The following is a 21274-nucleotide window of genomic DNA, read 5'->3' as shown; positions in this document are numbered from 1 at the left end:
CCTTATACTGGGGCCCCAGCTGTGCGTTAGAGGACCGCAACTGGCGCGGATCCGCGTTGAGGTAGTCTGGGATATTGCAGAGGGGGGAACCAAGCGAGGCCAGCACATGCAAGATGCATGTCGAGAGCCGTATGCTGACAAATGCCCTCTGTCTCGCTACGCCAGGACTGAGGCTATCGCGTGCTTGTTGGCAACCGTGCAATCCTTCGACGAGAAATTGCATTTGTCAGCGTATGTTGACGGCAATTGATAATCTCGCATAACTTGGCAGTTCACCAGTTCAGGCTGGGGCGCAGATGCAGCCTTCAGACTACGAGTTCCTGCACGTCCTGGGCCGTGGATCTCTGTTATGTTGGCAGAAGTGGAACAGCCTCTTCCATATGTTGCCCCAATCTCACTCCTGCGCTGTCTCTAGCTGAAGGAGCCAAGACGTCGCCTCTCACTCCATATTTTTGATTGATATATCGTACACACAAACGCAACCTTCTCACTGAGCCTAATGTATGGTGGCTCAATGGGACAGGCGGTGACGTAGAACTGGATTTCTTGCCGTGTGAAAAAAAGCACTAAACGACCGCTAGCTACTCTATTATACTGCAACAGCTCATGTTATTAGGGACGAGCAGCGCCGACACATCTGCATCAACACACGCCGCGCGAGTTCTCGCCTGTCGCGCCTTTACTCAAGCAGCGGGCCCTTGCCCTGCGCACTCAGCTCGCCGCCCTTGCCGCCGTAGTTGGCGGGCAGCCTCTCGCCGAGGCCCGAGACCTTGCTCGCGGCAAACTCCTTGGCCAGGTTGGCGCCGTTGGCCATGGGGTGGAACTTCTTGATGGTCTTGGGGGCGACGAAGAGCTTCATGAAGGCGTAGATGAAGCCCATGACGGCGGGGACGTTGACGAAGAACTTCTCCTTGAGCAGCTCCGGGTAGTTCTGCGCAAACACGCGGATGGTCTCGGTGCTGGCCGACCGGACCAGCGGCGACTGGCGCAGGAAGCTGAGGGACTTGTAGTCGTGCACCTGGAAGATCTTGTAGGGGTCGTAGTCGGCCGTGATGGGCTTCGTCGCCGAGCCGAGGTCGAGCTCCTGGAGCGCGAGCTCCATCAGCGCGACTCTCCACTCGAGGAACCTAATCAAAGGGGTTCAGTTGGCTAGTTGCTCCGTGATTCTGATTAATCGACCTGGGAAAGTTGGGAATATCCCCCACTCTTCAAGCTTCCGAAAGGTGTCGTCAATGGATTTGACGGCCCCGTAGATGTTCCACGTAAACACCTCGACGCCCTCGGGCTCGGCGGAGCCTTCTTGGGCGTATTTCGTCACGTAGCCCAGGCCGTCGAACTTGGCCTTGCTGAACACCTTGCGCACCAGGTCGAGCGGCTTCATCTTCGCCCGCCACTCCAGCGTCTTGCTCAGCTGGTCTTTGGCCTTGGGCAGGTCGCCATCGTTGGCGTTGAGATACTTCTGCAGGATGATGCGCGTCGGGACGTGGTCCGCGGGATCGGCAAGCGTCACGCCCCAGATTTCCGGGTGGCCGGAGGCCTTTGCAAGAGCCCACAGCTGGGCGATCGGCGCTGGCACGGCGGTGTCGGTGGTGCCGGTGGTGGTGGCGGTGGCGGCGGCGGCCGGCTTCGGTTCACTAGATGCGGGCGCGTCCGTCTCCGTCGTCGTTGCGGGAGCCTCCACTTGGGCCGCCTTGTCGGCCTCCGTCGTCGTTGCGGGAGCCTCCTCTTGGGCCGCCTTGTCGGATTCCGTCGTCGTTGCAGGGGCCTCCTCTTGGGTGGCAGGAGCCTCTTCTTTGGTTGCAGGAGCCTCCTCTTGGGCCGCTTTGTCGGTTTCGTTGGTCTCACTCGCGGGAGCTGCAGCTTCCGGCGCGGAGGAGACGGCCCCAGGCTCAGTCGGGGCGGTCTTCTTCTCGCCGCCGTCCTGATGGTGGTCCTGCTCAGTGGAGCTCATTATGCGTAATTTCCTCCTATGGCATTTGACGTGGCTAGGTGAGATTTGAGTCTAACTCATGTGAGTGGCAGTTGGATGTCGTCGGTTGACCGCTTCCTTCGGACTTGGCTCGGCCTTTCCAATCCCGCCCGGTTTTTCTACGTTACATTGGTGCATCGATCGGAGTTAACCGGATTCCTGTGTAATCTGCCGTAATCTGCCGCCCCCACATATTTTCTGTAAAGGAGCACCACAGGATGGATATATGGAGAGCGAACGTAACAACGAGGCAGGGGAAGAAATCAACCAAGATGCAGACAGGGAGACGGCCACAGAAGCTCAACAGCCAGACAGGCGCCCTGTTTGTTTCTACCCCTTACGTGCCCGATGCATGTGCATACATACTTCTCATAAACATGGGCCACTTGCTTCGCGGATAATGCTGTTGTATTAATTTAGAGTTTAGACGTGTTCTAACTCACGGCATGCCACGCTGACCTCTCCCTGACCTGCAAGCATTCCTGCGGAGACACTAGGACGCATCGTTTGTCAATAAATGTAGTGTTTATGCCGTTGCCGGGCAGGGGGCAGAGAGAAGGGAGCCGTGCGTTGCGCTTCGTTGTGCTTGCGATTGTCCATGCCAAACCGCTAGTATTGTTCTCACCCGGGGTCACCGGGTGGCTTCCTATTTTTCATGCAGCCACCCTCCAATTTACCAACACTCTGGCGAGAAAGAAAGGAGGGCTGCACGCCTGCCTCTCTGCCACTTAGTATTGTGACACTGGCAATTTTCCTGATCGCGCGCTCCACGATCGAACCCCAAATTCATTTAGCAACAGTGTAGTCCAAGGCGCAAACTCTATAATGATTTTAATCCTCGGTCATCGCTCTCACCGGCCGCCCTCTCCTCTTCCTTCTACTCATCATCGCCAATCTGATCTTTCACCAAGGAAGGTTGGCCAACAGACGAGTCTTATCCGCCTTTTTCTCTCCCCTCTTCTGTTCAGCTCGCGATCATGCGGACAATGATCTTGTTCCTCCTGGCTCTCTTCGGCCTGGCATCGTCAGCCGCGGTGAGCCCGCCCTCGCAGCACCTGGCCCCCTTCCAGCTGGACGGATCCGCCAAACGGGCCGGGCCAGCGCGGCCGGTCAACATCGACCTGTCAGTGTGGAGGCCGGGAAAGACAGACCTGCAGTGGTCGGGCGACGTCTTCGTCGGCACGCCGCCTCAGAAGTTGTCAGTTGTCCTGCTCAAGGAACGAGCGTTTGGTAACATGGACTGAAATCTGACCCCCTTCCCTGATACTTAGCAACCTCATCTTTGACACGGGCTCGCCATTCCTGCTTATCCCCGCCAAGAACTGCACCACCTGTGGCACCCACCCTCGGTTCGACCCGACCGCGTCCAGCACGTTCGACGCCCAGCCCGGGTACAGAGCGTACGTCGGCTTCGGCAGCGCGGGCGGCGGCACCGTGGCTTCGCCGGAGCCGCAGGGCGCCAACTGCACCATCGTCAGCGACACGGTCGGCATGGGCACAGCGCGCGGGGCCCACAGCCAGTTCCTGGCCTGCGATGTCTACTCGTCGCTGCTGACTGCCGAGCCGCCCGACGGCCTGTTCGGCATGCCCTCGACCCCGAATATCACCGTTCCCATCAACCCGGCGACCAATTTCACTCTCAAAACCATCTTCTGGCACCTCGTCGACAGCGGCCAGCTGCCCAGACCGGAGTTCAGCTTCTCGCTCATCCCGGACGGCTGCCGCGCCGGCGTGCTCACGCTCGGCGGCACCGACCCGTCGCTCTACGTCCCCGGCACGCTGCGGAAGATCCCGCTGGACTGGCCGCTGTCGGAGTCGCGCAACTGGTTCGTGATCGACGTGCGCGGCGCGCGCGTCGTGGACGGCGGCGGCCGCGGCGGGCCGGCGGCGGGAGGAGTGGCGGCACCGCCGCTGGCCAACACGACCGACGGGGTCGCGCTGGTGGACACGGGCAGCGCCAACATGGTCACGCCGGACCGCGACACGACGCGGGCGCTGTACGGCCGCATGTCGGACCAGATCGTGCCGATCGACGAGATGGGGTCGTGGGGCGCGCCGTGCGCCCTGCTCGACCGCGTCGCCCGCGACGTCGTCTTCACCGTCGGCACCGCCGACCGCCACGTCGACGTCGTGCTGCGCAAGCAATACATCAACGTGGGCGAGTACCCGGGCAAGCCCGGCATCTGCCAGGCCGTCTTTGCCGACCCGCCCCGCCCCGCCCGCGAGCCCCTCCACGGCCGCCCCGCCTGGGTTTTCGGCAGCGCCTGGATCCGGTCGTACTACACCGTCTGGAACGCGGCCGACCGCACGCTGGGCTTCGCGACGCCATCCCGCGGCGACAGGGACTGAGTGGGTTGTGTGGAGTGTCTGGTCATCACTCCTTCACAGGGCATTTAGTGGTGGGGCGGGAGGGTCAACTTCGTTCAATATACCTTAGGTATTTACATACCTAGAGAGTCTACCGACAACACGATGAACTTACTGCTTCACTCTTTCTCTTCCCGCCACCAATGAGGGTCTTGGCCTGTTCTCCCGTAGTTGATTGCAATATGCCGTTTCCGAGATTCCGCAAGGCTGCGGTCAGTAGATGTGGTGAGCCTGAATAACAGGAAGCCTGGTCGGCTGACAGGGACTCGTGGCCGGGGATTGGCCGCCTTCCCCGTCCCGTGTGCTCAGCTCCAGCCCTCCCGTGTCCTGACCATGTGTTCCAGACCGAGACCTTCAGTGCTCCGTGACGGTGCCCCTATGACGGGCAAACGTGTTGTTCCGCGCAGGTGATAGATAAGGTAGATAGGCACCTGCGACGCGCAGTTGTGCGCGGTGGCGCTGGGGGACTAGAGCTGCTGCTGCGCTGATTCGGATCCATTCTCATGTGGACAGCCACGGCTTCCGGGCGGGCAGGGCCATAATAAGAAGATGCGACCGACATAAAGACATCTGCTGTCCATCTCTTGTTTTTCTTTCTTTCCACCAACCTCCCACGCACCAAGTAGTTGAGACCCCGTTGCTCGCTCGCCACCAGCCCGGAACCCCTTTGAGATCCCACAGCGGTCCCGCCCCATCCCTCCACAGCAGCCAACCTACCTAAACATCACCAACAACAGAAACCTCAACACTCCCCAAAAAAGCCGGGATGACGCCAGCCGCCCCCAGCCCGCGCGAGTGGGTGCAGTGGCAGGACTGGTGCCCCATCTGCCGCGACTACGTCACCTTCTACTACGCCTGCCGGCGCCGGCCGCCGTGTTCGTGTCGGCGTCGGCATCGGCAGCGGTCGTGGCGGTCGCGGGACAGCCGGCTGCGCGTGTACATCTATGTCTGAGCATTTGCGCGGTCGCCTCAGAAGTGAAAGGCGATAAGTAGTGCGAAGCGAACTGGGGCGAACTGGGTGGGAAGGCTGGGAGCGGAGGGGGAAGAGAGTCATGAGGCCTGCATGGCGAAGGGGACTCGAAGAGCGCTGTATTCCATCAACTATGTACGCTGTTTGTTTGCGATATGATTCGGCTCAGCCTTGGACTTGGTCGGGCGCATGGGAATGAGGTGGAATTGGACGGGATGCGATGGGTCGTGCTTTTTTCCTAGAGTTGGTGAGAAGACATCGCGGTCTTTGTTCTTTTCGGCACCTCCTGCTAGGTACCTGTTAGTAGAAGAGAGAAAGGGAGCTTTGCACTTAGGTTAACGTTAGCCGTTTGTCTGCTTTACACAGCAGGTGCACAGCATAAAGACACAAGGGGCCCGACCGAGAGAGGAGTTTGGAGGTCTGCCATATACCCATGGAAGTGATGGTGCCCTTCTGGTCATTTTTTTGTGTCGGGATTTATCCGACTGAAGCATGCACTTAGGTGGTCAACACCCGACTGGACACAAACCGGTTCGGCCACCTGCTGTAGGTGGCACCTGCTCACCTGTTTCGCCGCTGCAGAGTTTTGGTGGAGCCGGTTGGGCAGTCTTCCAGTTGGAATCCCCTGTAAACCCCTGTCACCGACGCTAATGGACAAGGTAACACCGGAATGTTAAGCTGTGTGGAGGTGAATTTCATTCAGTTGTCTGCCACTGCAACTCGACATCGAAGCTCCAACCCGCAAGACCCAAGGTCAAAAGCCGGAACAGGCTGCCACCGCCAGGATGGGCCGAATCCCGACGGCCGAGCTCTGCAGATACCTGCTGTCGGGCCAGCTCAGTCGGCGGGGTTGCGTGCATCTGCGTCGTCCGATTGCCGCGACCGCGGCGTGGCACCCGACGACTCGGCCTCTGCAGCCATCGCGGCCATCGCGAGCCCGGCCCGTGACGACTCGAAGCTTCGCGAGCCAGGCACACAACGCCGGCGCCAACGCCGACACGCTCGACACGGCAACGTCGTCATCTCTCACGCCTCCCCGTGCCCCTGTGCCGCCCGTCGTGGCGCTCCGCAAGCAGCTGAAGGAACAGAAGAAGAAGAAGAAGAAAAAGAACGTGGACAACCAGACGGTGCCCGGCTGGGAGCTGACGGTGGGCATCGAGATCCACGCGCAGCTCAACACGGCCCGCAAGCTCTTCTCGCCCGCCGCCGCCTCGTTCAACGACCCGCCCAACAGCCATGTCGCGCTCTTCGACGCCGCCGTGCCCGGGTCGCAGCCGCTCTTCCAGCCCGAGACCGTGATCCCCGCCGTGCGCGCCGCCCTGGCCCTCGGCTGCGCCATACAGCCCGTCAGCCGCTTCGACCGCAAGCACTACTTCCATTGGGACCAGCCGGCCGGCTACCAGATCACCCAGTACTACCACCCCTTCGCCCGCGACGGCCGCATCGTGCTGTACGCGCGCGACGGCATCGCCCCCGAGGACGGCGACCGCGTCGAGATCGGCATCCGCCAGGTCCAGCTGGAGCAGGACACGGCCAAGACGACCGCCCACCCGGGCGGCGTGCACTGGCTCGACCTCAACCGCGTCGGCCTGCCGCTCATCGAGATCATCACTCTGCCGCAGATCCGCCACCCGGCCACTGCCGCCGCCCTCGTGCGCAAGGTGCAGACGCTGCTCGCCGCCGTCGACGCCTGCGTCTACGGCATGGAGGCCGGCGGCCTGCGCGCCGACGTCAACGTCTCGGTGCGCCGCGCCGAGGACGCCCACGCGCCCGCCGGCCCGCTCGGCACCCGCACCGAGATCAAGAACCTGAGCAGCTTCAAGGCCGTCGAGGACGCCATCATCGCCGAGCGCGATCGCCAGATTGCCGTGCTGGAGGCCGGCGGCGTCGTGCAGGGCGAGACCCGCGGCTGGTCGCTCGGCAGCACCGAGACCCGTCGTTTGCGCGCCAAGGAGGGCGAGGTCGACTATCGGTACATGCCCGACCCGGACCTGGGTCCCCTCGTGATCGGAGACGACCTCGTGGCCCACCTGGCTTCGTCGCTGGGCGTGCTGCCGGACACCGAGATCGACGAGTTGGTCGAGAGGCGCGGCCTGAGCTCCAAGGACGCGCTCTCGCTCACGACGCTCGACAACGGAGCGCGCATTCAGTACTTTTACAACGTCCTGGGCGCCCTGGAAGAGCGCCTAGGGCTCGGCGGCGGCGACGCTGACGGTGACCAGCGGCATGCCCTGCTCGCCGCCAACTGGTGTCTCCACGAGCTGGGGAAGCTCACCGAGCTGCCCTCGGAGCTCGGCATGACCCGCGACGGCGAGTGCCGGGTGCCATCTGCGGACCTTGCTGCCATCCTGAGCCACCTCCACCGCCGGGAGATCACAGCCAGGGTCGCCAAGGAGCTGCTGTGGTGCGTCTTCCGCGGGGAAATCGCCACCGGCGGCGTCACGCAGGCGATCGACGAGCACGGCCTGTGGTTCAAGGAGCTCTCCGAGGCCGAGTACGCCGAGATTGCCGACCTGGTCGCCGAGGGGGAGACCAAGGTCCTGGGCGAGTTCCTGCGCTTCAAACAGGGCAAGGCCAAGGCCTACCCGCACGGCAAGCTCATGTTCCTCGTCGGCAAGATGATGCGCGCTGGCCCGGAGGAGCGGATGGACCCCGCTGCGGCCGAGAGGATCATGCGGGCCAGGATCGAGGACGTTTACCTGCCGGCGATGGAGGCGGGCGTGTAGGTTGCACGCGCGATGCCCCCGAGTCTGGGCGCCTCCCAGTACTGTTAGAATAAACCACGCTTTGATTGGTACGGCCCGCGCATTCTTTGCCACGTTGCTTCGTGATCCTTCGATGTCGGCCCTTGCTTGCTGTCATAGGTACGGAGGCAGAATTCGGCAAGTATTGGATGTTACTGAGAGGGAACGCGAGCTCCGTAACACAGACCGGCGATACCCCAGATGCCTTCGCATTCCTTGCGGGAGCTGAAAGACAAGCGCTCGTTCACTCCATCCAACTACGCCAATATCACTCTCTCCTATATGTTCCGTCACAGCCGTTGAAAACAACCATCCAACACGCCCTGTCCCACACCCCCCAAACGCCCCCTCGCAACAGCTCAGAATTAGAACACAGCCGCAACGACAACCATTACCAAACCATAAGCAACAACAACATGCCAACCACCTCCCGCAGCCGTCGCCGCAGCCGCAGCAGCAGCCGACCCGGCGTCCCCCGCAGCCGCTGAGGCCCTCCCCCCCTTGAGGATCAGTATCTCGCGGAGCCTGCGCGTCAGCGCCGCCACCGCCCGGCCCGCGACCACGACGACGGCGACGCGCCCGACAAAGTCGTGCACGACGCGGAAGGTGATGATGGGGGCGAGCGCGGCTGCGGCGGCGAGGATCGCGGTTTGGGTTTCGAGATTGAGTTCTGCTTCGAGATCTGCTGGGTTGTGGTCGGTTTGGGCTGCCGCTGGGCTACGGTCGGTGTCGGTTGCGGTTGCCGTTGGGCTGCGGTCGGTTGCGGTTGCGGTTGCGGTGGGGGTTGTGGTGCCGTCTACGCTCGGCCATGGCGGGCGTGCGGGCGCCGCGGTGGAGGCGGAGATGCTCGGCGCTGCTTGTGGCGATCGGTTTGTTCCGCCAGCGATCGCATGCTGCTGCTGCTGCGTCAGTAACCGCTGCTGCTGCTGCGGGCGGTGTCGTTCGAGCTGTTGCGTGCGCCACTCCGGGAAGAACGATGCCCGGCTCCCGCTGCTCGCAGGACTGCTGCTCCTCGTCCTTGTCGCGTGGATTGCGGCGGCGCCGTCGGGCGCATCACCCACGCACGCACCGCTGCTCCCGGAGGAGGCCGGCGACCCACGGCGCGGCACGGGCGTGAGCAGTCCGTCAGAGTCCTCCACGCCGCGCCACGACGATGACGACGGCGACGGCGACGGCGACGGCGAGCGAGACGCGCAGCTGGCGGTGTCCGGCGCGAGGCAGGCCAGGTCCGTCGCTGGGTGGTCGAGGAAGCGCGTCTCCACCTCGGCGATCGGGTGGTGCGTCGCCAGGTAGGTGCGGTAGTGCTCGACCGCGGCCGCGGAGGGGGCTGGCAGGCGCAGCGTCTTGGTGAAGGACTCGAGCGCGTGGTCTGCGATAAGGGGGGTTAGTTAGTTACCTAGGCAGTTTATTTGTGTACACTATCAGAGCTTGGAGGGTGTATGTGCGTACTGTACTGCCCCAGCTTGAAGCCGATCTTGCCCAGGATGTCGGTCTTGCGCCACTGCAGCTCGCCGCCGGCCATGAACTCGGCGCGCCGCGACGCGGGCAGGATGCAGTTCTGCAGCCGGCGCGTCTGCGTGTCGGCCGTGTCCAGCCGGTGCAGCTGCTCCTCCAGCTCGCTCAGCTCGTCCTGCAGATGCAGCAGCAGCCGGTGGTTGAGCGCTTCGAACTTCCGGTAGATGGGCCGGATGGTTGGGTATTCGTCGTCCCCCTCTGACGAGGTACTCGTCCCCCCTGATCCCCGTCTCGACCTCGAGGTCAGGCCCGAGCTGGACAGCTTCGCAGCCAGGAGCTCGTAGCCCGACATGGGCAGTTTCTCGGCCCGCGGGAGGTACTTCGGATAGCCTTGTCCCGGCGCAACCAGCCGTGGTTGCAACTCGCTGGGCGCGAGGTGGGGGTGCTTGGCCGGGCCCCTCGCCATCTCAGGGGTGCCGTACCGATCGTGCACCTCGCCCTCTAAGCGTGGGTGCGAGTGTGGGTGCGGCTGTGGCCGGCGGGGACGGCATGTTGGCTTCTCGCCGCTGTTTGCACGCGCCCGCGACGCTGAGGGATCTGAAGCCGTGGACGGCCGAGTGCCGCCGTCGATGCTCTGATCCGGTGTCGTGGTGTCGGTTCCGGACGCACTTCGCCTGCTGCTGCCGAGGCTTCCAAAGGAGGAGATGCTGCGCGGCGACCAGTTCTCTGACGCCTGGGCGATCGCCTGGAGTATGCTCTCCTGGGTCACCGGAGGCGAGTCGTTCTCAAGGAAGCTGAGCACATCCGGTGTCCGGGGCGCGGCCTGGTCGTGCCCCTGGGATGATTGCTTGCTGCTGTTGCCGTGGCTTAAAGGAACTGACGACGTGGACTTCACAATCAAATCCCGGTCGTCCCAGTTACAGTGCTGGCTCTTTTCTGCTCCTGCCGCTCTCGTCACCCCGGTCCCGGTGATCTTCTGTTGCTCGCGTGTTTGTCCAACATGGTGAGCGCCAGGCGTGCTGCGAAACATTTGGCTGCGTTTGAGGCCGACGCCCCGTTTCTCCTTCTCGGACTTGAGGTCCGCTATGGGTTCGGTCCATCTTCCATTGCCTAGTTCACCAACATCAGCCGACGGTCGAGTTTCCTGCGGCCGCGACATCTCCCTCGGAATGGAAGCGGGCCATACACAGCCGCGGCTTCTGACTTGTCGGCGACCCTGAACACAAGAGAATGCAAGCAGCAGAGCGGCAGATAACGTCCAGTCAACCCCGCTGCCGTATCGCTTGGCGGGCCAAGGGGTGCAGTTGGTGCCGGTCACTTGCCAGATGCCGTCGCACAAGCGCGGGGTTGTCCGGTTCTTCCACGGTCAAGTCGCAACCGTTCTGCGCCACCCTCGACATCCAATCGGCCGGGATGACGCAGCCGAGGGACGGCCGGACGTGGCAGACTTAAGGTGCGCCGCCAACGTGTCCACGGTCTGATTCCTCTGCCATGGCTGTTTGACGTAACTAGTCGGACGCTTACCCTTGTGGCTTTGGCACATCTGAGTCCGTCCTGTTACCCGGGAGGGTTTCAGGGTGACGGCGCAGGGACGACGGGGTCTGCAGATCAATCCTGTGGCTTTCCATTTTCTCAGCAGGATTCTTGAGTTCGGAGCTGGTGAAACGCGAGGGAAGAGGTCGAATTGCACGGTGTACGGAGGAAATGAAAGAAAAACCGTAGCGCGGGTTTCTGCCATCCAACAAGTTCTTCTGGGGGGGCTAGTTAATGAAGATCCTCAGGGGACTGTCTTAGTTTGTGCCAAGGCCCGTCCTTTTTTTTCTCCGGCCACAATATATATAGTCGCATATCTCTGCTTGACGGAGGTTCATGACCGTCATGAATTTGATGTTGTTTTGTTACAGTTCGGCTCGCGGCCTGGGCAACATCGCAAACTCGTCACAGCCATGGTCTGCACCCACGCCTGCAAACAACTCTCAAGTACCGGACGGGAAAACAACCCAATGGGATGGCCAGTGTCCTGTCCAAATCGAGGACCAGCGCGATTCCTCCTCCTGCTTCTCACTCGCCTTCAAACCTGGCCCCTATGCTTCCCCTGCTTCATAATCGGACACAGCTCAACCGCGAGCCGCATGGCCATCATGTCGCACCACCTCGACGATCTTGAAAAGTCCCCAGAGACGGAACGACATCGTCCAGGGCCGTATCTTTGACCAATGCTGACCAACCGTCACCTCAAGAGAGAAAGAAGCCCAGGACGACCAGCATGCCTCTATGTAAGTAACAAACTGCGCCCAGGATTCTGCCTGAGCTCGGTTCAGAATTACGATTAACCCCTATGAACTAAAATACACTATACACGGTAATGACTTCCTGCTCACGCCCCCTCATGGGGTAGGCGTCGCCGTTGCGGCAGCACTAGCACTAGCCGAGGCAGTAGCAGTAGCCGTCGGCGTCCCCAGCGCGCCCAAGGTGACGGTCGAGCAGGGCGCCGCATACACGTTGGGATCGACGAAGCGCGGCTGGGCCGTGTTGTTCTGGCCGAGCACGGCGAGGGTGGGCCGGCCGACCTGCCAGCGGGGCCAGCCGAGCTCGCGCTGCAGGCCGTTCCAGGGGTCGCTCGCAAAGACGTACCAGGCGCGCTGGACGAGCGCGGTCAGCGCGCGCTGCTCCGCCGTCGTCGGCAGGCCGCTGACCTCGGCGGACGCGCCGAACACCATGTGCAGGTCCACGCCGTGGTACGCGCCCGAGCCCGGGTAGAGCCGCGTGTTGTCCCAGTCGGCGAAGTAGCGGTAGGCCCAGGCGGGCACGCCGAAGGCGGTGCGCGCGGCCGCCTGGCGCGCGACGGGGCAGGTGAAGGACTCGAGGTGGAAGGCGGCGACCTGGGCGTCGGTGGGGACCACGCCGCTGGCGAAGGCCGGGATGCGGTAGTAGCCGGCCTCGTTGTTGTTGTTGCCGCCGAGCAGCGGCAGGCGCGCGAAGCGGCCGGCCTGCGTGCGGTTGAGGTAGTCGGCGAAGACGAACTCGTTGTCGACCTGCGGGTAGAAGGCCGGCACCGAGCGCAGCACGCTCGTGCTGGCGCCCGGCTTGATGGCGGCCGCGGCGGCCTTGATGTCGGTCCAGTTGGCGGCCCGCATGCACGCCATGACGGCGGACTGGTCCGTGGTGGTGTTGCAGCCGACGGCGGCGACGACCGTGTTCCAGTTCTTGGTCGCCGTGGCCGGCGCGGGGAGCGGGAAGCTGAACGCGTTGCCCGAGACGAGGATCAGGCCGGCCGCGATGGCGTCCTGCTCGTGCGCGTAGGCCCAGTAGTCGACCGCGACGCCGCCGGACGACTGGCCGGCGAGCACGATGCGGCTGGCGTCGCCGCCGAACCGGGCGATGTTCTTCTGCACCCACTCGACGGCCAGCCGCTGGTCGCGGAGGCCGAGGTTCTGCGTCTGGCCCGGCGCGCCGGGGAAGCCGAAGATGTTGATGCGGTAGTTGACCGTCACCACGACAAGGTCCTGGGCGTCCGCAAGGTGCCTGCCATTGTAAAAGGGGCTGTCGGTGTTGCCAATGGTAAAGCCTAGCCATCGGATTTGAGCATCCAAACCCCTGAAAGGCCAACTAAAAACAGGAACGAGGAGAATCACTCACGGCCGCCGTAAAAGAAAACGATGACGGGCTTCTTCGCGGTAGCAGCCGTGGCCGTGGCCTTGGACCAGATGTTCAGCGTCAAGCAGTCCTCGCTCTGGGGCGTGCCCGCCCCCGAGGCGAAGTAGTTGATGATGCGCTGGGCTTGCGGGGTGAAGCCGGGGTAGTCGACGGGCTTAGAGGGCGTGAGCGGGCAGTCGAAGCCGAAGTTGGCTGCGACATAGGGCCGCTGGTCACTGCAGTCGAGTGGCTGCGGCGCGGCGAAGCGCAGATCGCCGACAGGCGGCTTTGCGTAAGGGATGCCCAGGTACTCGACGACGCATGAAGTGTTCGGAGCAATGTGTCCCGTCACCGGGCCGTTGGATGTCGCCACCGTAAGCAGCTTGCCCGGCCCGGTCTTGCTGCAGCTTGGCGTCCCCGTCGCAGCGGCGAGACCCGTGGGGGTCACGGCCACGAGCGCGGCGCAGAACCACCATGTCACGTCGGTCGACCGCATCTTCGCTGCAGGTACCTACCCGGTGAACAGAGAGAGGGATGGAACCGGCAGGATTGTCTTATGGCGCAACGTCAGCTGTTATGCACAAATATACCTCAGCGTGAGGGCACCACGCAGTTACATTCGTGTATTAAATCGAATCTCGCTTCTGCTCGCATGCAGGAACGCAGCAACCCCACGTGTGTGCGAGTGGCCCCGAAGACCCTGGCCTTCCAGGTTGGGACCAGCCCCACTGGTTGGTGGTGTGAAGCCTCGGAAGGATTCAAACGCTTGCCCCAAGAGCAAACTATTGGACCCGACAGACAGAAGAAGAAGTTGGGTGGTGGGTTGGATGGGTGAGGACGGGGGAAGAGGAAGAGGGGGGGGGGGCCGGACTGGTATGCCCCCACGACGAGCGGTTTTTGCAATAATACTCCTAACTAGATGCCGGCGGAGTTCTCCGTCGATTGCCAGAGAAACTAAACTCTGATCTTCCACGATCGGCGGCCGGCGGTCTAAGATGACCAACCGCGGAGTCGGCTTCCCCAACAACGGGGTCGACGACCAAGGCTGGAAGCTGTATATCACGTCGCTGGTCATGATCTTGGCCGCCGGCCTGGTTGTCATTGCCAGAGTCAGCATACGCCTCGCCAGACGGAATTTTGGCTACGACGATGTCGCCATTGTGGCCGCCCTGGTGAGTCCGGCCGCAGAGGGGGTTCGCTTTCTGGTGGCTGACTGACGAGGCTTTACGCTGACGCGCCATCTACTCCATTACCCTAGCTGTTTTCCATCGTGCTCTCCGTCTCCATCCAGCTCGCCGTCGAACACGGCTATGGCATGCACAAGGCCGATCTGACAAAGGACGAGCAGGAGGAAGCCTTGAAGTGGTTCTTCATCGCGCAGACTCCGTACAAGGTGACCGTGTGCCTCTACAAGATCTCGGTCATCCTCCTGTACCTGCGCATTTTCGTCACCAAGACCTTTCGCATCGCCGCCTTCGTCGTCTTGTCCATCGTCGTCGGGTACAGCTTGGGCGGCATTGGCGCCACCATCTTCCAGTGCGTGCCGATCAGGGGGGCTTGGGTGAAGAACTCGGGAGCGACTTGCATCAACTCGGACCAGTTCTGGGTCGCGTACGCCGTCCTGAACATTCTTACAGATGTTCTGGTTCTCGCATTGCCGGTCGGGCCCATCATGAACCTGCACCTGCGCTGGCGGGAGCGGTTTCTGATCTGGGGCGTCTTCATGCTGGGTGCCTTGTACGTCGGTCGTTGCTGGACTTGCCCCTTCCTTTCTTTTCGCTTTGCCTCACGCAGACGAGCTAATGAAGCTTTTTTTTCCCCGCCGCACAGCGTGACTGTCAGCTCGATCCTGCGCGTCGCTTCGGTGCAGAACTCGCTCAAGAACATACAAGACCAGACCTACAACTTCATCCCCCGCGGCATCTGGACCCTCGTCGAGGCCAACCTGGGCATCATCAGCGCCTGCCTGCCCGTGCTCAAGCCGCCGCTGAGCGCCCTGTTCCCGCGCCTTTTCGGCAGTACTGGCAAGAAGAGCACCGCGCCGGCGCGGAGCGAAGGGTCGCGCCCAGGGGGGCAATCCAACGATCCGTGGTCCTCCGTCTCAGCCGCGAACCGCTCGAATCCGCGTTTCTGGCGTGTGCCTCTCAAGCACGAGCTCAGCGTTTCTATCTCGGCCGCGCGGCCAAATAGGAATAGTGACGAGCACCAGATCATCGGGGCATCGGACAAGGGTAGTACGAATGATTCGGTAGAACTGAATGAACGGGCGCCCAATTTGAAGCGGGGCGACTCAGGGGGGATCTCGAAGACGGTCGAGGTGGTGAGGCAATCGTTCCACGAGCAAAGGGGGCTGGCGTCGATCTAGCTGCTCCGAACTAGCTGCTCCTAACCTGAGTAGTCACCGAGCGCTGTGAATTAAACGGCATACAAAAACAAGAACCTCTGCCCGTCATGAACAATCGAGCCAGCGGTCACTCCCCGGCGTGAATCCAGGCGGAGAGACCTTGATGAGAAGCAGATCGCAAACAGTCGTCCTCTTGGCCTCCTGTCCTTTTTGACTCCAATGCCTCCATCTTTTTCAATGCAGCTTCTCTTTCAGGCGAGACATATCGAAGACGAATTATGGCGAGAAAATCTTGCATCCATTGTTCTCCCTTGCCGTGCGGCTGGTGGGGGGTGGATTGTGCCGAGGACAACGGCATTGTTCGCTCGAAGCGTTCTGCTCGGGGGTCGCGTATATAATTACCCAGGACACAAGGAATGGGCTCGACAATGAGAACCCGGAGGGCACCAGGATCTCTCTGTACTCTCACCGCCTCTGCCCGTCTCGGTCGTCTGTCGTTTTTTGTGAAAAAAACTCGGGCGCAAGATGAGCAGGTCGCCACCCAAACACGCCACGACGGGGTTCGTGATCGACCTGAGCACAATCGTGAGTACGAGCAGGTCAGGCGATAAAACTCTTCTTCCCGGCTCCAGAGAAGCGATCGCTGCGCTGCAGGAGAAGGACGTGCCCTTCGTCATCGTTTCTCGAGACACCGGCATGACCGAGAAAGAAGTAGCCAAGGATCTAGAAAAGAAGTTCAATATCGAAGTCAGGCCGTCGGCTGTTGTCCTCCCGCAGACCCCGTTCCGCGACCACGTGGCCGAGTACAAGGACAAAACCGTGGTCATCATCGGCGGCGACGGGGAAAAGGCCCTGAAGATCGCCTCCAGGTACGGGTTCGAACGTGTACTGACCACCAGAGATATTGTCGCCCTCTATCCGCACCTCTACGGTGGGACTCCCGCGATCTACCCGCACCTCTACGGTGAGTACGCCAGCGGCGTGCGGAGGGCCGCCAAACTCAAGGGGTCCTTCGATGCCAAGGCGGTCGAAGAGCGCCTCGGCCTGAAGCCCGGCGAAAGCGACAACATCCAGGTCAGCGCCATCTTCGTCTGGTGGGCCTCGGCCAACTGGGACATCGACATCCGCATCTGCATCGACCTGCTGATGACCGAGCACGGCCGCATCGGCACGCACGCCATCACGAACGTCAGCTACCTGGCGCTGCAGCCGGACAAGCAGCCGCGGCTGTTCGTGTGCAAGGCAGACACCGACATGGTCGACACCGCCGCCCCCAACGCCGCCGCCTCCTCCTCGACCGGCCCCGGCTACGGCCGCGGCCACGGCCACACACCGGCGCTCGCGCCCGTGCCAGCGCCGCCGCGGCGCGAGGGCCGCACCTGGCTCGAGACGCTGCGGGACCGCTGGATGGCGGCCACGGGCCTGCCGCTCGAGGACGTCGACTACACGTACTTCGACGGCGTCGGGTGCGACCGTGTCATGGTCGACTACGCCGACGCGGTGCTGCGCGCGCGCACCACCAAGCTGCTCCAGGAGCGGTTACAGCAGCAACAACAGCAGCAGAAGCAGCAGCAGCACGCAGCCTCCCGGCCGCCGTTCCCGCGGACCGTGTACATGGTCGGCAGGGAGATCCCGTTCGGCGCGCACAGCGACCGGCTCCCCGTGCGCTACGACGCGAGCGCGCGGCGGCGCAGCATCCGCCTTGTGCCGCCGGGCATGGGAGGCAGCAGCCAGCCGCTGCCCACGGCCGTGCACGACTTCCATCCGCTGTGCCGGCCGTGGCATGTCGCGGGCGGCCTGAAGGAGGCTGTCGAGTACGCGCTGGCTGAGGAGTACTGGGACTGTATCGAGCATGGCCTTAGCCCGCTGTTTCCGAAGCCGAAAGATGCTTTGAATCTGTGGGGCTAAGGTTAAGGTAGGTAGGTAAGGACGAGAGAGTGTGATTAGGGAGGGTTGGAACAATCTTTCTCATCCTGAGCTCAAGATGAATGCAGTCCTTTGGGCTCATTACTAGTATTTACTCTCAGTATCGCTACCCTCCACCCTCTCCAGGGTCTGGGGGCCCAGGCGTTGCTTCATCCGCCGAATCAGAAGTTACTCGATTGCATTTACTTCGCACACATACACGTATGTACCTAGTGACCTCCAAGTGGTGGTGCCCGTCTACCGCGAATACTTGAATACTTACAGCTACATCTTCATCTTCCTACTGCCCCCTCGCTTCTTCTCCGCTCCCCATTCCGCTGTAGCTTGGTAACCCGTCTTCGAAGCGGATTTATGTGGCGCCAGCTTAGAAAGTCCTGCTAACCCCATGTCAGTCAGAATAGAAAGGTGATCTGGATATGAGAACGCCATGAACTATCTCACCTCAATCTGACTGTACCCGAACCCGTTATTCTTCAGGAGCAGCAGTAGCTCTTCCTCCTCTGCGAGCCACCGCTCCGACTTTCGCGGCGAAGCGGCTGAGCATGTGCGTCCCCTTGGTGCCTGACGTTTCGACGCAATGGTGTCCACGAGAGCCTGGATCTGCTGCTGTACGCTGCCGGGCAACTCTGATACCCTGACTCTCTCTGTGGTCATCCTGCTTTTTGACTGCCGCGAGGCCGATTGTACAGTCTTACTGTCCAAGCCGTCGTTGCTATGGTTGGTCACGTTAGCGACCTGAGCGCTGCTACTGCCATGGGCCGTATCAGGAGGGACGTGGACTCGGAGGTGCGGCACTGGGGCCGTTTCGTCGATGGTCATCAGCAACGCAAGCTCTGTGTGACTTTTCCAGTCAGCTATCAACTTCCCCTATTACACTCCATGCCATCATCCGCAGAACTCACCATCGGCCGTCAACGGAGGGATTAGCGCCTCAGGGTCTCCCCCTTTCTGCGCGAGACGCACCAGCAGATACTCGCGTTCGACGTCTCGGAGGTGCGTATTGTTGAAGGCACACTCGGGCGTTGGGCAGTCCCATTTGTGGAAGTGCTCGCGGCGCAGCGGCAGCTCGTATGATCGGGTCTCGGGGCAGTGCAGCGCCTGGTCGCAGGCGTCCAAGTCGCGGAAGTTGGTTGCCGCGCCGCAGCCGGGGCAGAGCCGGACGGCGTGGATACACATCTGTACAGATCGTGGGATTGGTTTCTCCCGAAGGAAGTTCAGATAGCACGTGTTTGATCTTGTGTTTGGATTTTTCAAGCTCCCCTTGCGCGTTTCTTCCGCGGTCACATCTTATGAGACGCGCCCAAAAGCGTCCGTACCTAGCATCCTTTTGAGTCCTCCTTACCAATCTTTGTGTTCCTGATCCGGAATTGACCTGAAATCTGAACCTGACGAACCATGAGGGACCTATGTCCCTTTCTTTGTTTTCCCCTGAGCTACCTCATCGCAAGTCTTTGTCCAGAAATAGGTATTCTCCTTTCAGGGAAGCGGTTGATAATGGCATTATTCTCTTCGATGACAATGTAAAGAGCTGTCTGCTTTGGCCATTGGCTCAAGGCCAAACAGTCGAAAGCGAGGGAAATTTCGCAAATCGGGCGATGTCTTGCCTCCGTTGTGTCTCCATTGTTCGCAACCCACCGAGCAACCGCGACGAAACGTCAACCCCAGTTTCAAACCGCCTTTTGGGGGCTCTCCAAGGCGTACAACTGGTGAAAAACCTGGCTTCTCGGGCTGCTTGCTCCGAAAAGTTCCAGATGTTCCAGATCCCTAACACCTTGACCTCATCAGACAGCGGAGCCGGCCGCTCTAGGCCAAGGCCGTTCAGATCAGATGAAAACCATGATGCCTCGAACGATGTCGACCGTTTCTTTCCTTTTGACACTTTCTAGTCTCTCATTATTTTTGTTGCTCGTTTGTCCCCCGAAATCGCCATTAAACGAGATACGGCCTGCCATCTACCTACCGTTGCTGGCGGTGCTTCGATCAGGGTGGGGAGGGAAAGCAAGAGCGCGGAGAGCCGACCGGAGCCCAGTATCTGCGGTGTTGAATCCAATATCTGCGGTCTTGAATCCAATATCTGCACAGGATGGAAAACAGGCATACCAGGCAAATGCGCGGCAAAACGCAAATCCATCGAAACACGCCTTTTTTGCGTTTTCCAGGCTCAAAACCAATCTCCCATCTTCCTGTTCTCAAATCCATGGGATGGCCATCTTAGTCATGCCAATCAGAACCACGAAACCTGTGGTGTTGTTCCCTGCCCGGTGGCTTTGTCAAGCCCATCCGCGGGCATCTCTATTCCTCTGATGTGCTGCACCGCAAACTTGTCCTGTTTGACCTGTTCGATGATCCATTTGTATCGAATGTCGATGCAGCGGATTCTGGCCACGTTCAGAGGGTTCAGAACCGCAAGACGGGCGGTGAGGCTGTCGGTGTACAGGATCTGGGGCGTATTCTGTGGAAAGCCGCTGTCCTTGAGGATGTTCAAAAGTGCCCGCCTGTTGAATGACGTGATGGTATACGTCTCCCTTTCCATTCTCTCCGCAACTGATAAGTGATAATTTCCGCTCCCTTCTGCCGGAACATGTCGTATGCCAGGGCCCAACTTGAACTCGTCGACAACAACCACGTGAAGGAGTGGAAAAGGAGTGGACCAGGTGGCCGTGTAGATTGACAAATGTGCTCGAGTTCGCCGGATTCGTATATCCTCCGATATAGCTTGTGACCCGCTCTTCATCCCAACACTTCTCCCGTGGTGTCCCCCGAATCGGAACAAAGTCGTTCACCCACCGCAGTCTTTCTCAACGTCCTTGCTTTTTGAGGGCGGAGCGGCGAGACTCGCAGCCATTGGCGGGATGGCGCGGCAGGAAGATCTGACAATAGCATCGAGGTTAGATGGCTGACAAGCACAAAGACACCAGCTGGGTTCGGGACGGCAGGAGCGTCAGGTATGGATGTACATACACTGTGGATTTGTTGGTACGTCAGCTTGAGCTGACGCAGCACCAACAAGAGCTCGTCCTCGGCGGGCAGCCAGGAGGATGATAGCGATCGTACCACCCTGCGGCCGTCCGAGCTTCAGACATCCGAGAGGCATACTCTCCAGTCGGCCAGAGAAGAGGTCGCTCACAGTTCGGGCGACAACGGGCACGAGCAACCCGCGCAAGGCGCAGAGAGTACCGACCCAGTCCCGTCCATCGGGTCTGGTCCCGCCGACATCCAAGTCCACTGGCGAGGCGTCCGCGCGGCGGCGACCTGGTCGTCGATCTGGCTCAGCAGGTCGTCGATGTGCGCGGATGTCTCGTCGTCGATGGCCGGGAGGCCGGCAACGTCCCGCCAGGCGCGCTGGTTCGGGCCGTCTTCTTAGGCTTCGCCGGGTTCGCGGCCGGCCGGGTCCTCGCTTTCTGACTCGGACTCGCTCTCCGACTCAGCCTCGCTTTTTGACTCGGCCTCGCTCTCTGTCCGCAATCGATCGTCAGCAGAGATTCGATAGCATCTTCGGGTGCCTTGAAAAGACCATCGTTGTAACTTACCCTCGCTGCCCTCGCCGCGGCGGGGTTCCCTGCCCTCTCTGATGGCGCCGAGGATGGCGAGGATGTCGGCGCGTTCCTGCTGCCGGCCGTCGCGGCTGTACGCGCAGCCCGGCGTGGCGCAGTGCCACCCCTCGAAGTGCCTGGCCTTCATCGGCCGCGAGTACTCGTACTCGAGGGCGCACTCGTCGCCGAGGGCGCAGGCCTCGGTCTGGCTGTGGCCGGAGGGCTGTCTGCACCAGGGACAGATGTACTTGATTGTGAAGCACATCTTGCTGTTTCGGTCTGATGCGGTGCGGGCAGAGGCCGAGGTGTCGGTGAGGTTGGGAAGGTGTG

General features: G+C 61.3%; 10 protein-coding genes across 10 annotated transcripts; 5 read left to right on the top strand and 5 right to left on the bottom strand.

Moving 5' to 3' along the window:
- Nucleotides 1–354: 354 nt before the first annotated feature.
- Nucleotides 355–2079, bottom strand: THITE_2117113 (uncharacterized protein). The gene is made up of 2 exons (XM_003654223.1): nt 1206–2079; nt 355–1127 (listed from the first exon to the last, which is right to left on the bottom strand). Exons 1-2 carry the CDS (start codon nt 1949–1951, stop codon nt 680–682), a joined length of 1194 nt encoding a protein of 397 aa, XP_003654271.1. The 5' UTR covers nt 1952–2079; the 3' UTR covers nt 355–679.
- Nucleotides 2080–3000: 921 nt separating this feature from the next.
- THITE_2023945 (uncharacterized protein) lies at nt 3001–4063 on the top strand (the record flags this gene model as incomplete). Its single annotated transcript, XM_003654222.1, has 3 exons — nt 3001–3167; nt 3241–3577; nt 3647–4063. Coding segments are annotated over 3 exons (921 nt in total), but the record flags the coding sequence as incomplete, so codon positions are not given.
- A 1956-nt stretch (nt 4064–6019) lies between these two features.
- THITE_2117110 (uncharacterized protein) lies at nt 6020–8386 on the top strand. Its single transcript, XM_003654221.1, has 2 exons — nt 6020–8170; nt 8252–8386. Exon 1 carries the CDS (start codon nt 6092–6094, stop codon nt 8030–8032), a length of 1941 nt encoding a protein of 646 aa, XP_003654269.1. The 5' UTR covers nt 6020–6091; the 3' UTR covers nt 8033–8170; nt 8252–8386.
- Nucleotides 8387–8415: 29 nt separating this feature from the next.
- On the bottom strand, nt 8416–11133 carry THITE_117756 (uncharacterized protein; the record flags this gene model as incomplete). Its single annotated transcript, XM_003654220.1, has 4 exons — nt 8416–9419; nt 9500–10605; nt 10692–10721; nt 11030–11133. 4 exons carry the CDS (start codon nt 11131–11133, stop codon nt 8416–8418), a joined length of 2244 nt encoding a protein of 747 aa, XP_003654268.1.
- Nucleotides 11134–11269: 136 nt separating this feature from the next.
- THITE_2117108 (uncharacterized protein) lies at nt 11270–11823 on the top strand. The gene has a single exon (XM_003654219.1). It carries the CDS (start codon nt 11509–11511, stop codon nt 11716–11718), a length of 210 nt encoding a protein of 69 aa, XP_003654267.1. The 5' UTR covers nt 11270–11508; the 3' UTR covers nt 11719–11823.
- THITE_2117106 (uncharacterized protein) lies at nt 11806–13721 on the bottom strand. Its single transcript, XM_003654218.1, has 2 exons — nt 13145–13721; nt 11806–13073 (listed from the first exon to the last, which is right to left on the bottom strand). Exons 1-2 carry the CDS (start codon nt 13635–13637, stop codon nt 11893–11895), a joined length of 1674 nt encoding a protein of 557 aa, XP_003654266.1. The 5' UTR covers nt 13638–13721; the 3' UTR covers nt 11806–11892.
- Nucleotides 13722–14133: 412 nt separating this feature from the next.
- On the top strand, nt 14134–15806 carry THITE_2117105 (uncharacterized protein; the record flags this gene model as incomplete). Its single annotated transcript, XM_003654217.1, has 3 exons — nt 14134–14313; nt 14400–14878; nt 14972–15806. The coding sequence occupies 3 exons, from the start codon at nt 14137–14139 to the stop codon at nt 15504–15506; spliced, it is 1191 nt and encodes a 396-aa protein (XP_003654265.1). The 3' UTR covers nt 15507–15806.
- Nucleotides 15807–16010: 204 nt separating this feature from the next.
- Nucleotides 16011–16361, top strand: THITE_2049774 (uncharacterized protein; the record flags this gene model as incomplete). The annotated part of the gene is made up of 1 exon (XM_003654216.1): nt 16011–16361. A coding segment is annotated over one exon (351 nt), but the record flags the coding sequence as incomplete, so codon positions are not given.
- Nucleotides 16362–17683: 1322 nt separating this feature from the next.
- THITE_2050849 (uncharacterized protein) lies at nt 17684–18587 on the bottom strand (the record flags this gene model as incomplete). Its single annotated transcript, XM_003654215.1, has 3 exons — nt 17684–17785; nt 17853–18190; nt 18314–18587. The coding sequence occupies 3 exons, from the start codon at nt 18585–18587 to the stop codon at nt 17684–17686; spliced, it is 714 nt and encodes a 237-aa protein (XP_003654263.1).
- Nucleotides 18588–19635: 1048 nt separating this feature from the next.
- THITE_160423 (uncharacterized protein) lies at nt 19636–19944 on the bottom strand (the record flags this gene model as incomplete). Its single annotated transcript, XM_003654214.1, has 1 exon — nt 19636–19944. One exon carries the CDS (start codon nt 19942–19944, stop codon nt 19636–19638), a length of 309 nt encoding a protein of 102 aa, XP_003654262.1.
- Nucleotides 19945–21274: the final 1330 nt, after the last annotated feature.

This window comes from Thermothielavioides terrestris, chromosome 3, assembly GCF_000226115.1.
Source record: "Thermothielavioides terrestris NRRL 8126 chromosome 3, complete sequence".
Lineage (NCBI taxonomy): Eukaryota > Fungi > Ascomycota > Sordariomycetes > Sordariales > Chaetomiaceae > Thermothielavioides > Thermothielavioides terrestris.
The sequence above is the reverse complement of the archived record's forward strand: the minus strand, read 5'-3'. Positions and strand labels throughout refer to the sequence as shown.

Bases quoted from the DNA above. Each gene is read 5' to 3' on its own strand.
- THITE_2117113 (XM_003654223.1), bottom strand. From the start codon at position 1,951: ATGAGCTCCACTGAGCAGGACCACCATCAGGACGGCGGCGAGAAGAAG. The intron at 1,128-1,205 runs GTGGGGGATATT...CCCTTTGATTAG, and splicing joins ACCTTTCGGAAGCTTGAAGA to GTTCCTCGAGTGGAGAGTCG.
- THITE_2117110 (XM_003654221.1), top strand. From the start codon at position 6,092: ATGGGCCGAATCCCGACGGCCGAGCTCTGCAGATACCTGCTGTCGGGC.
- THITE_2117108 (XM_003654219.1), top strand. From the start codon at position 11,509: ATGGGATGGCCAGTGTCCTGTCCAAATCGAGGACCAGCGCGATTCCTC.
- THITE_2117106 (XM_003654218.1), bottom strand. From the start codon at position 13,637: ATGCGGTCGACCGACGTGACATGGTGGTTCTGCGCCGCGCTCGTGGCC. The intron at 13,074-13,144 runs GTGAGTGATTCT...TCCGATGGCTAG, and splicing joins CGTTTTCTTTTACGGCGGCC to GCTTTACCATTGGCAACACC.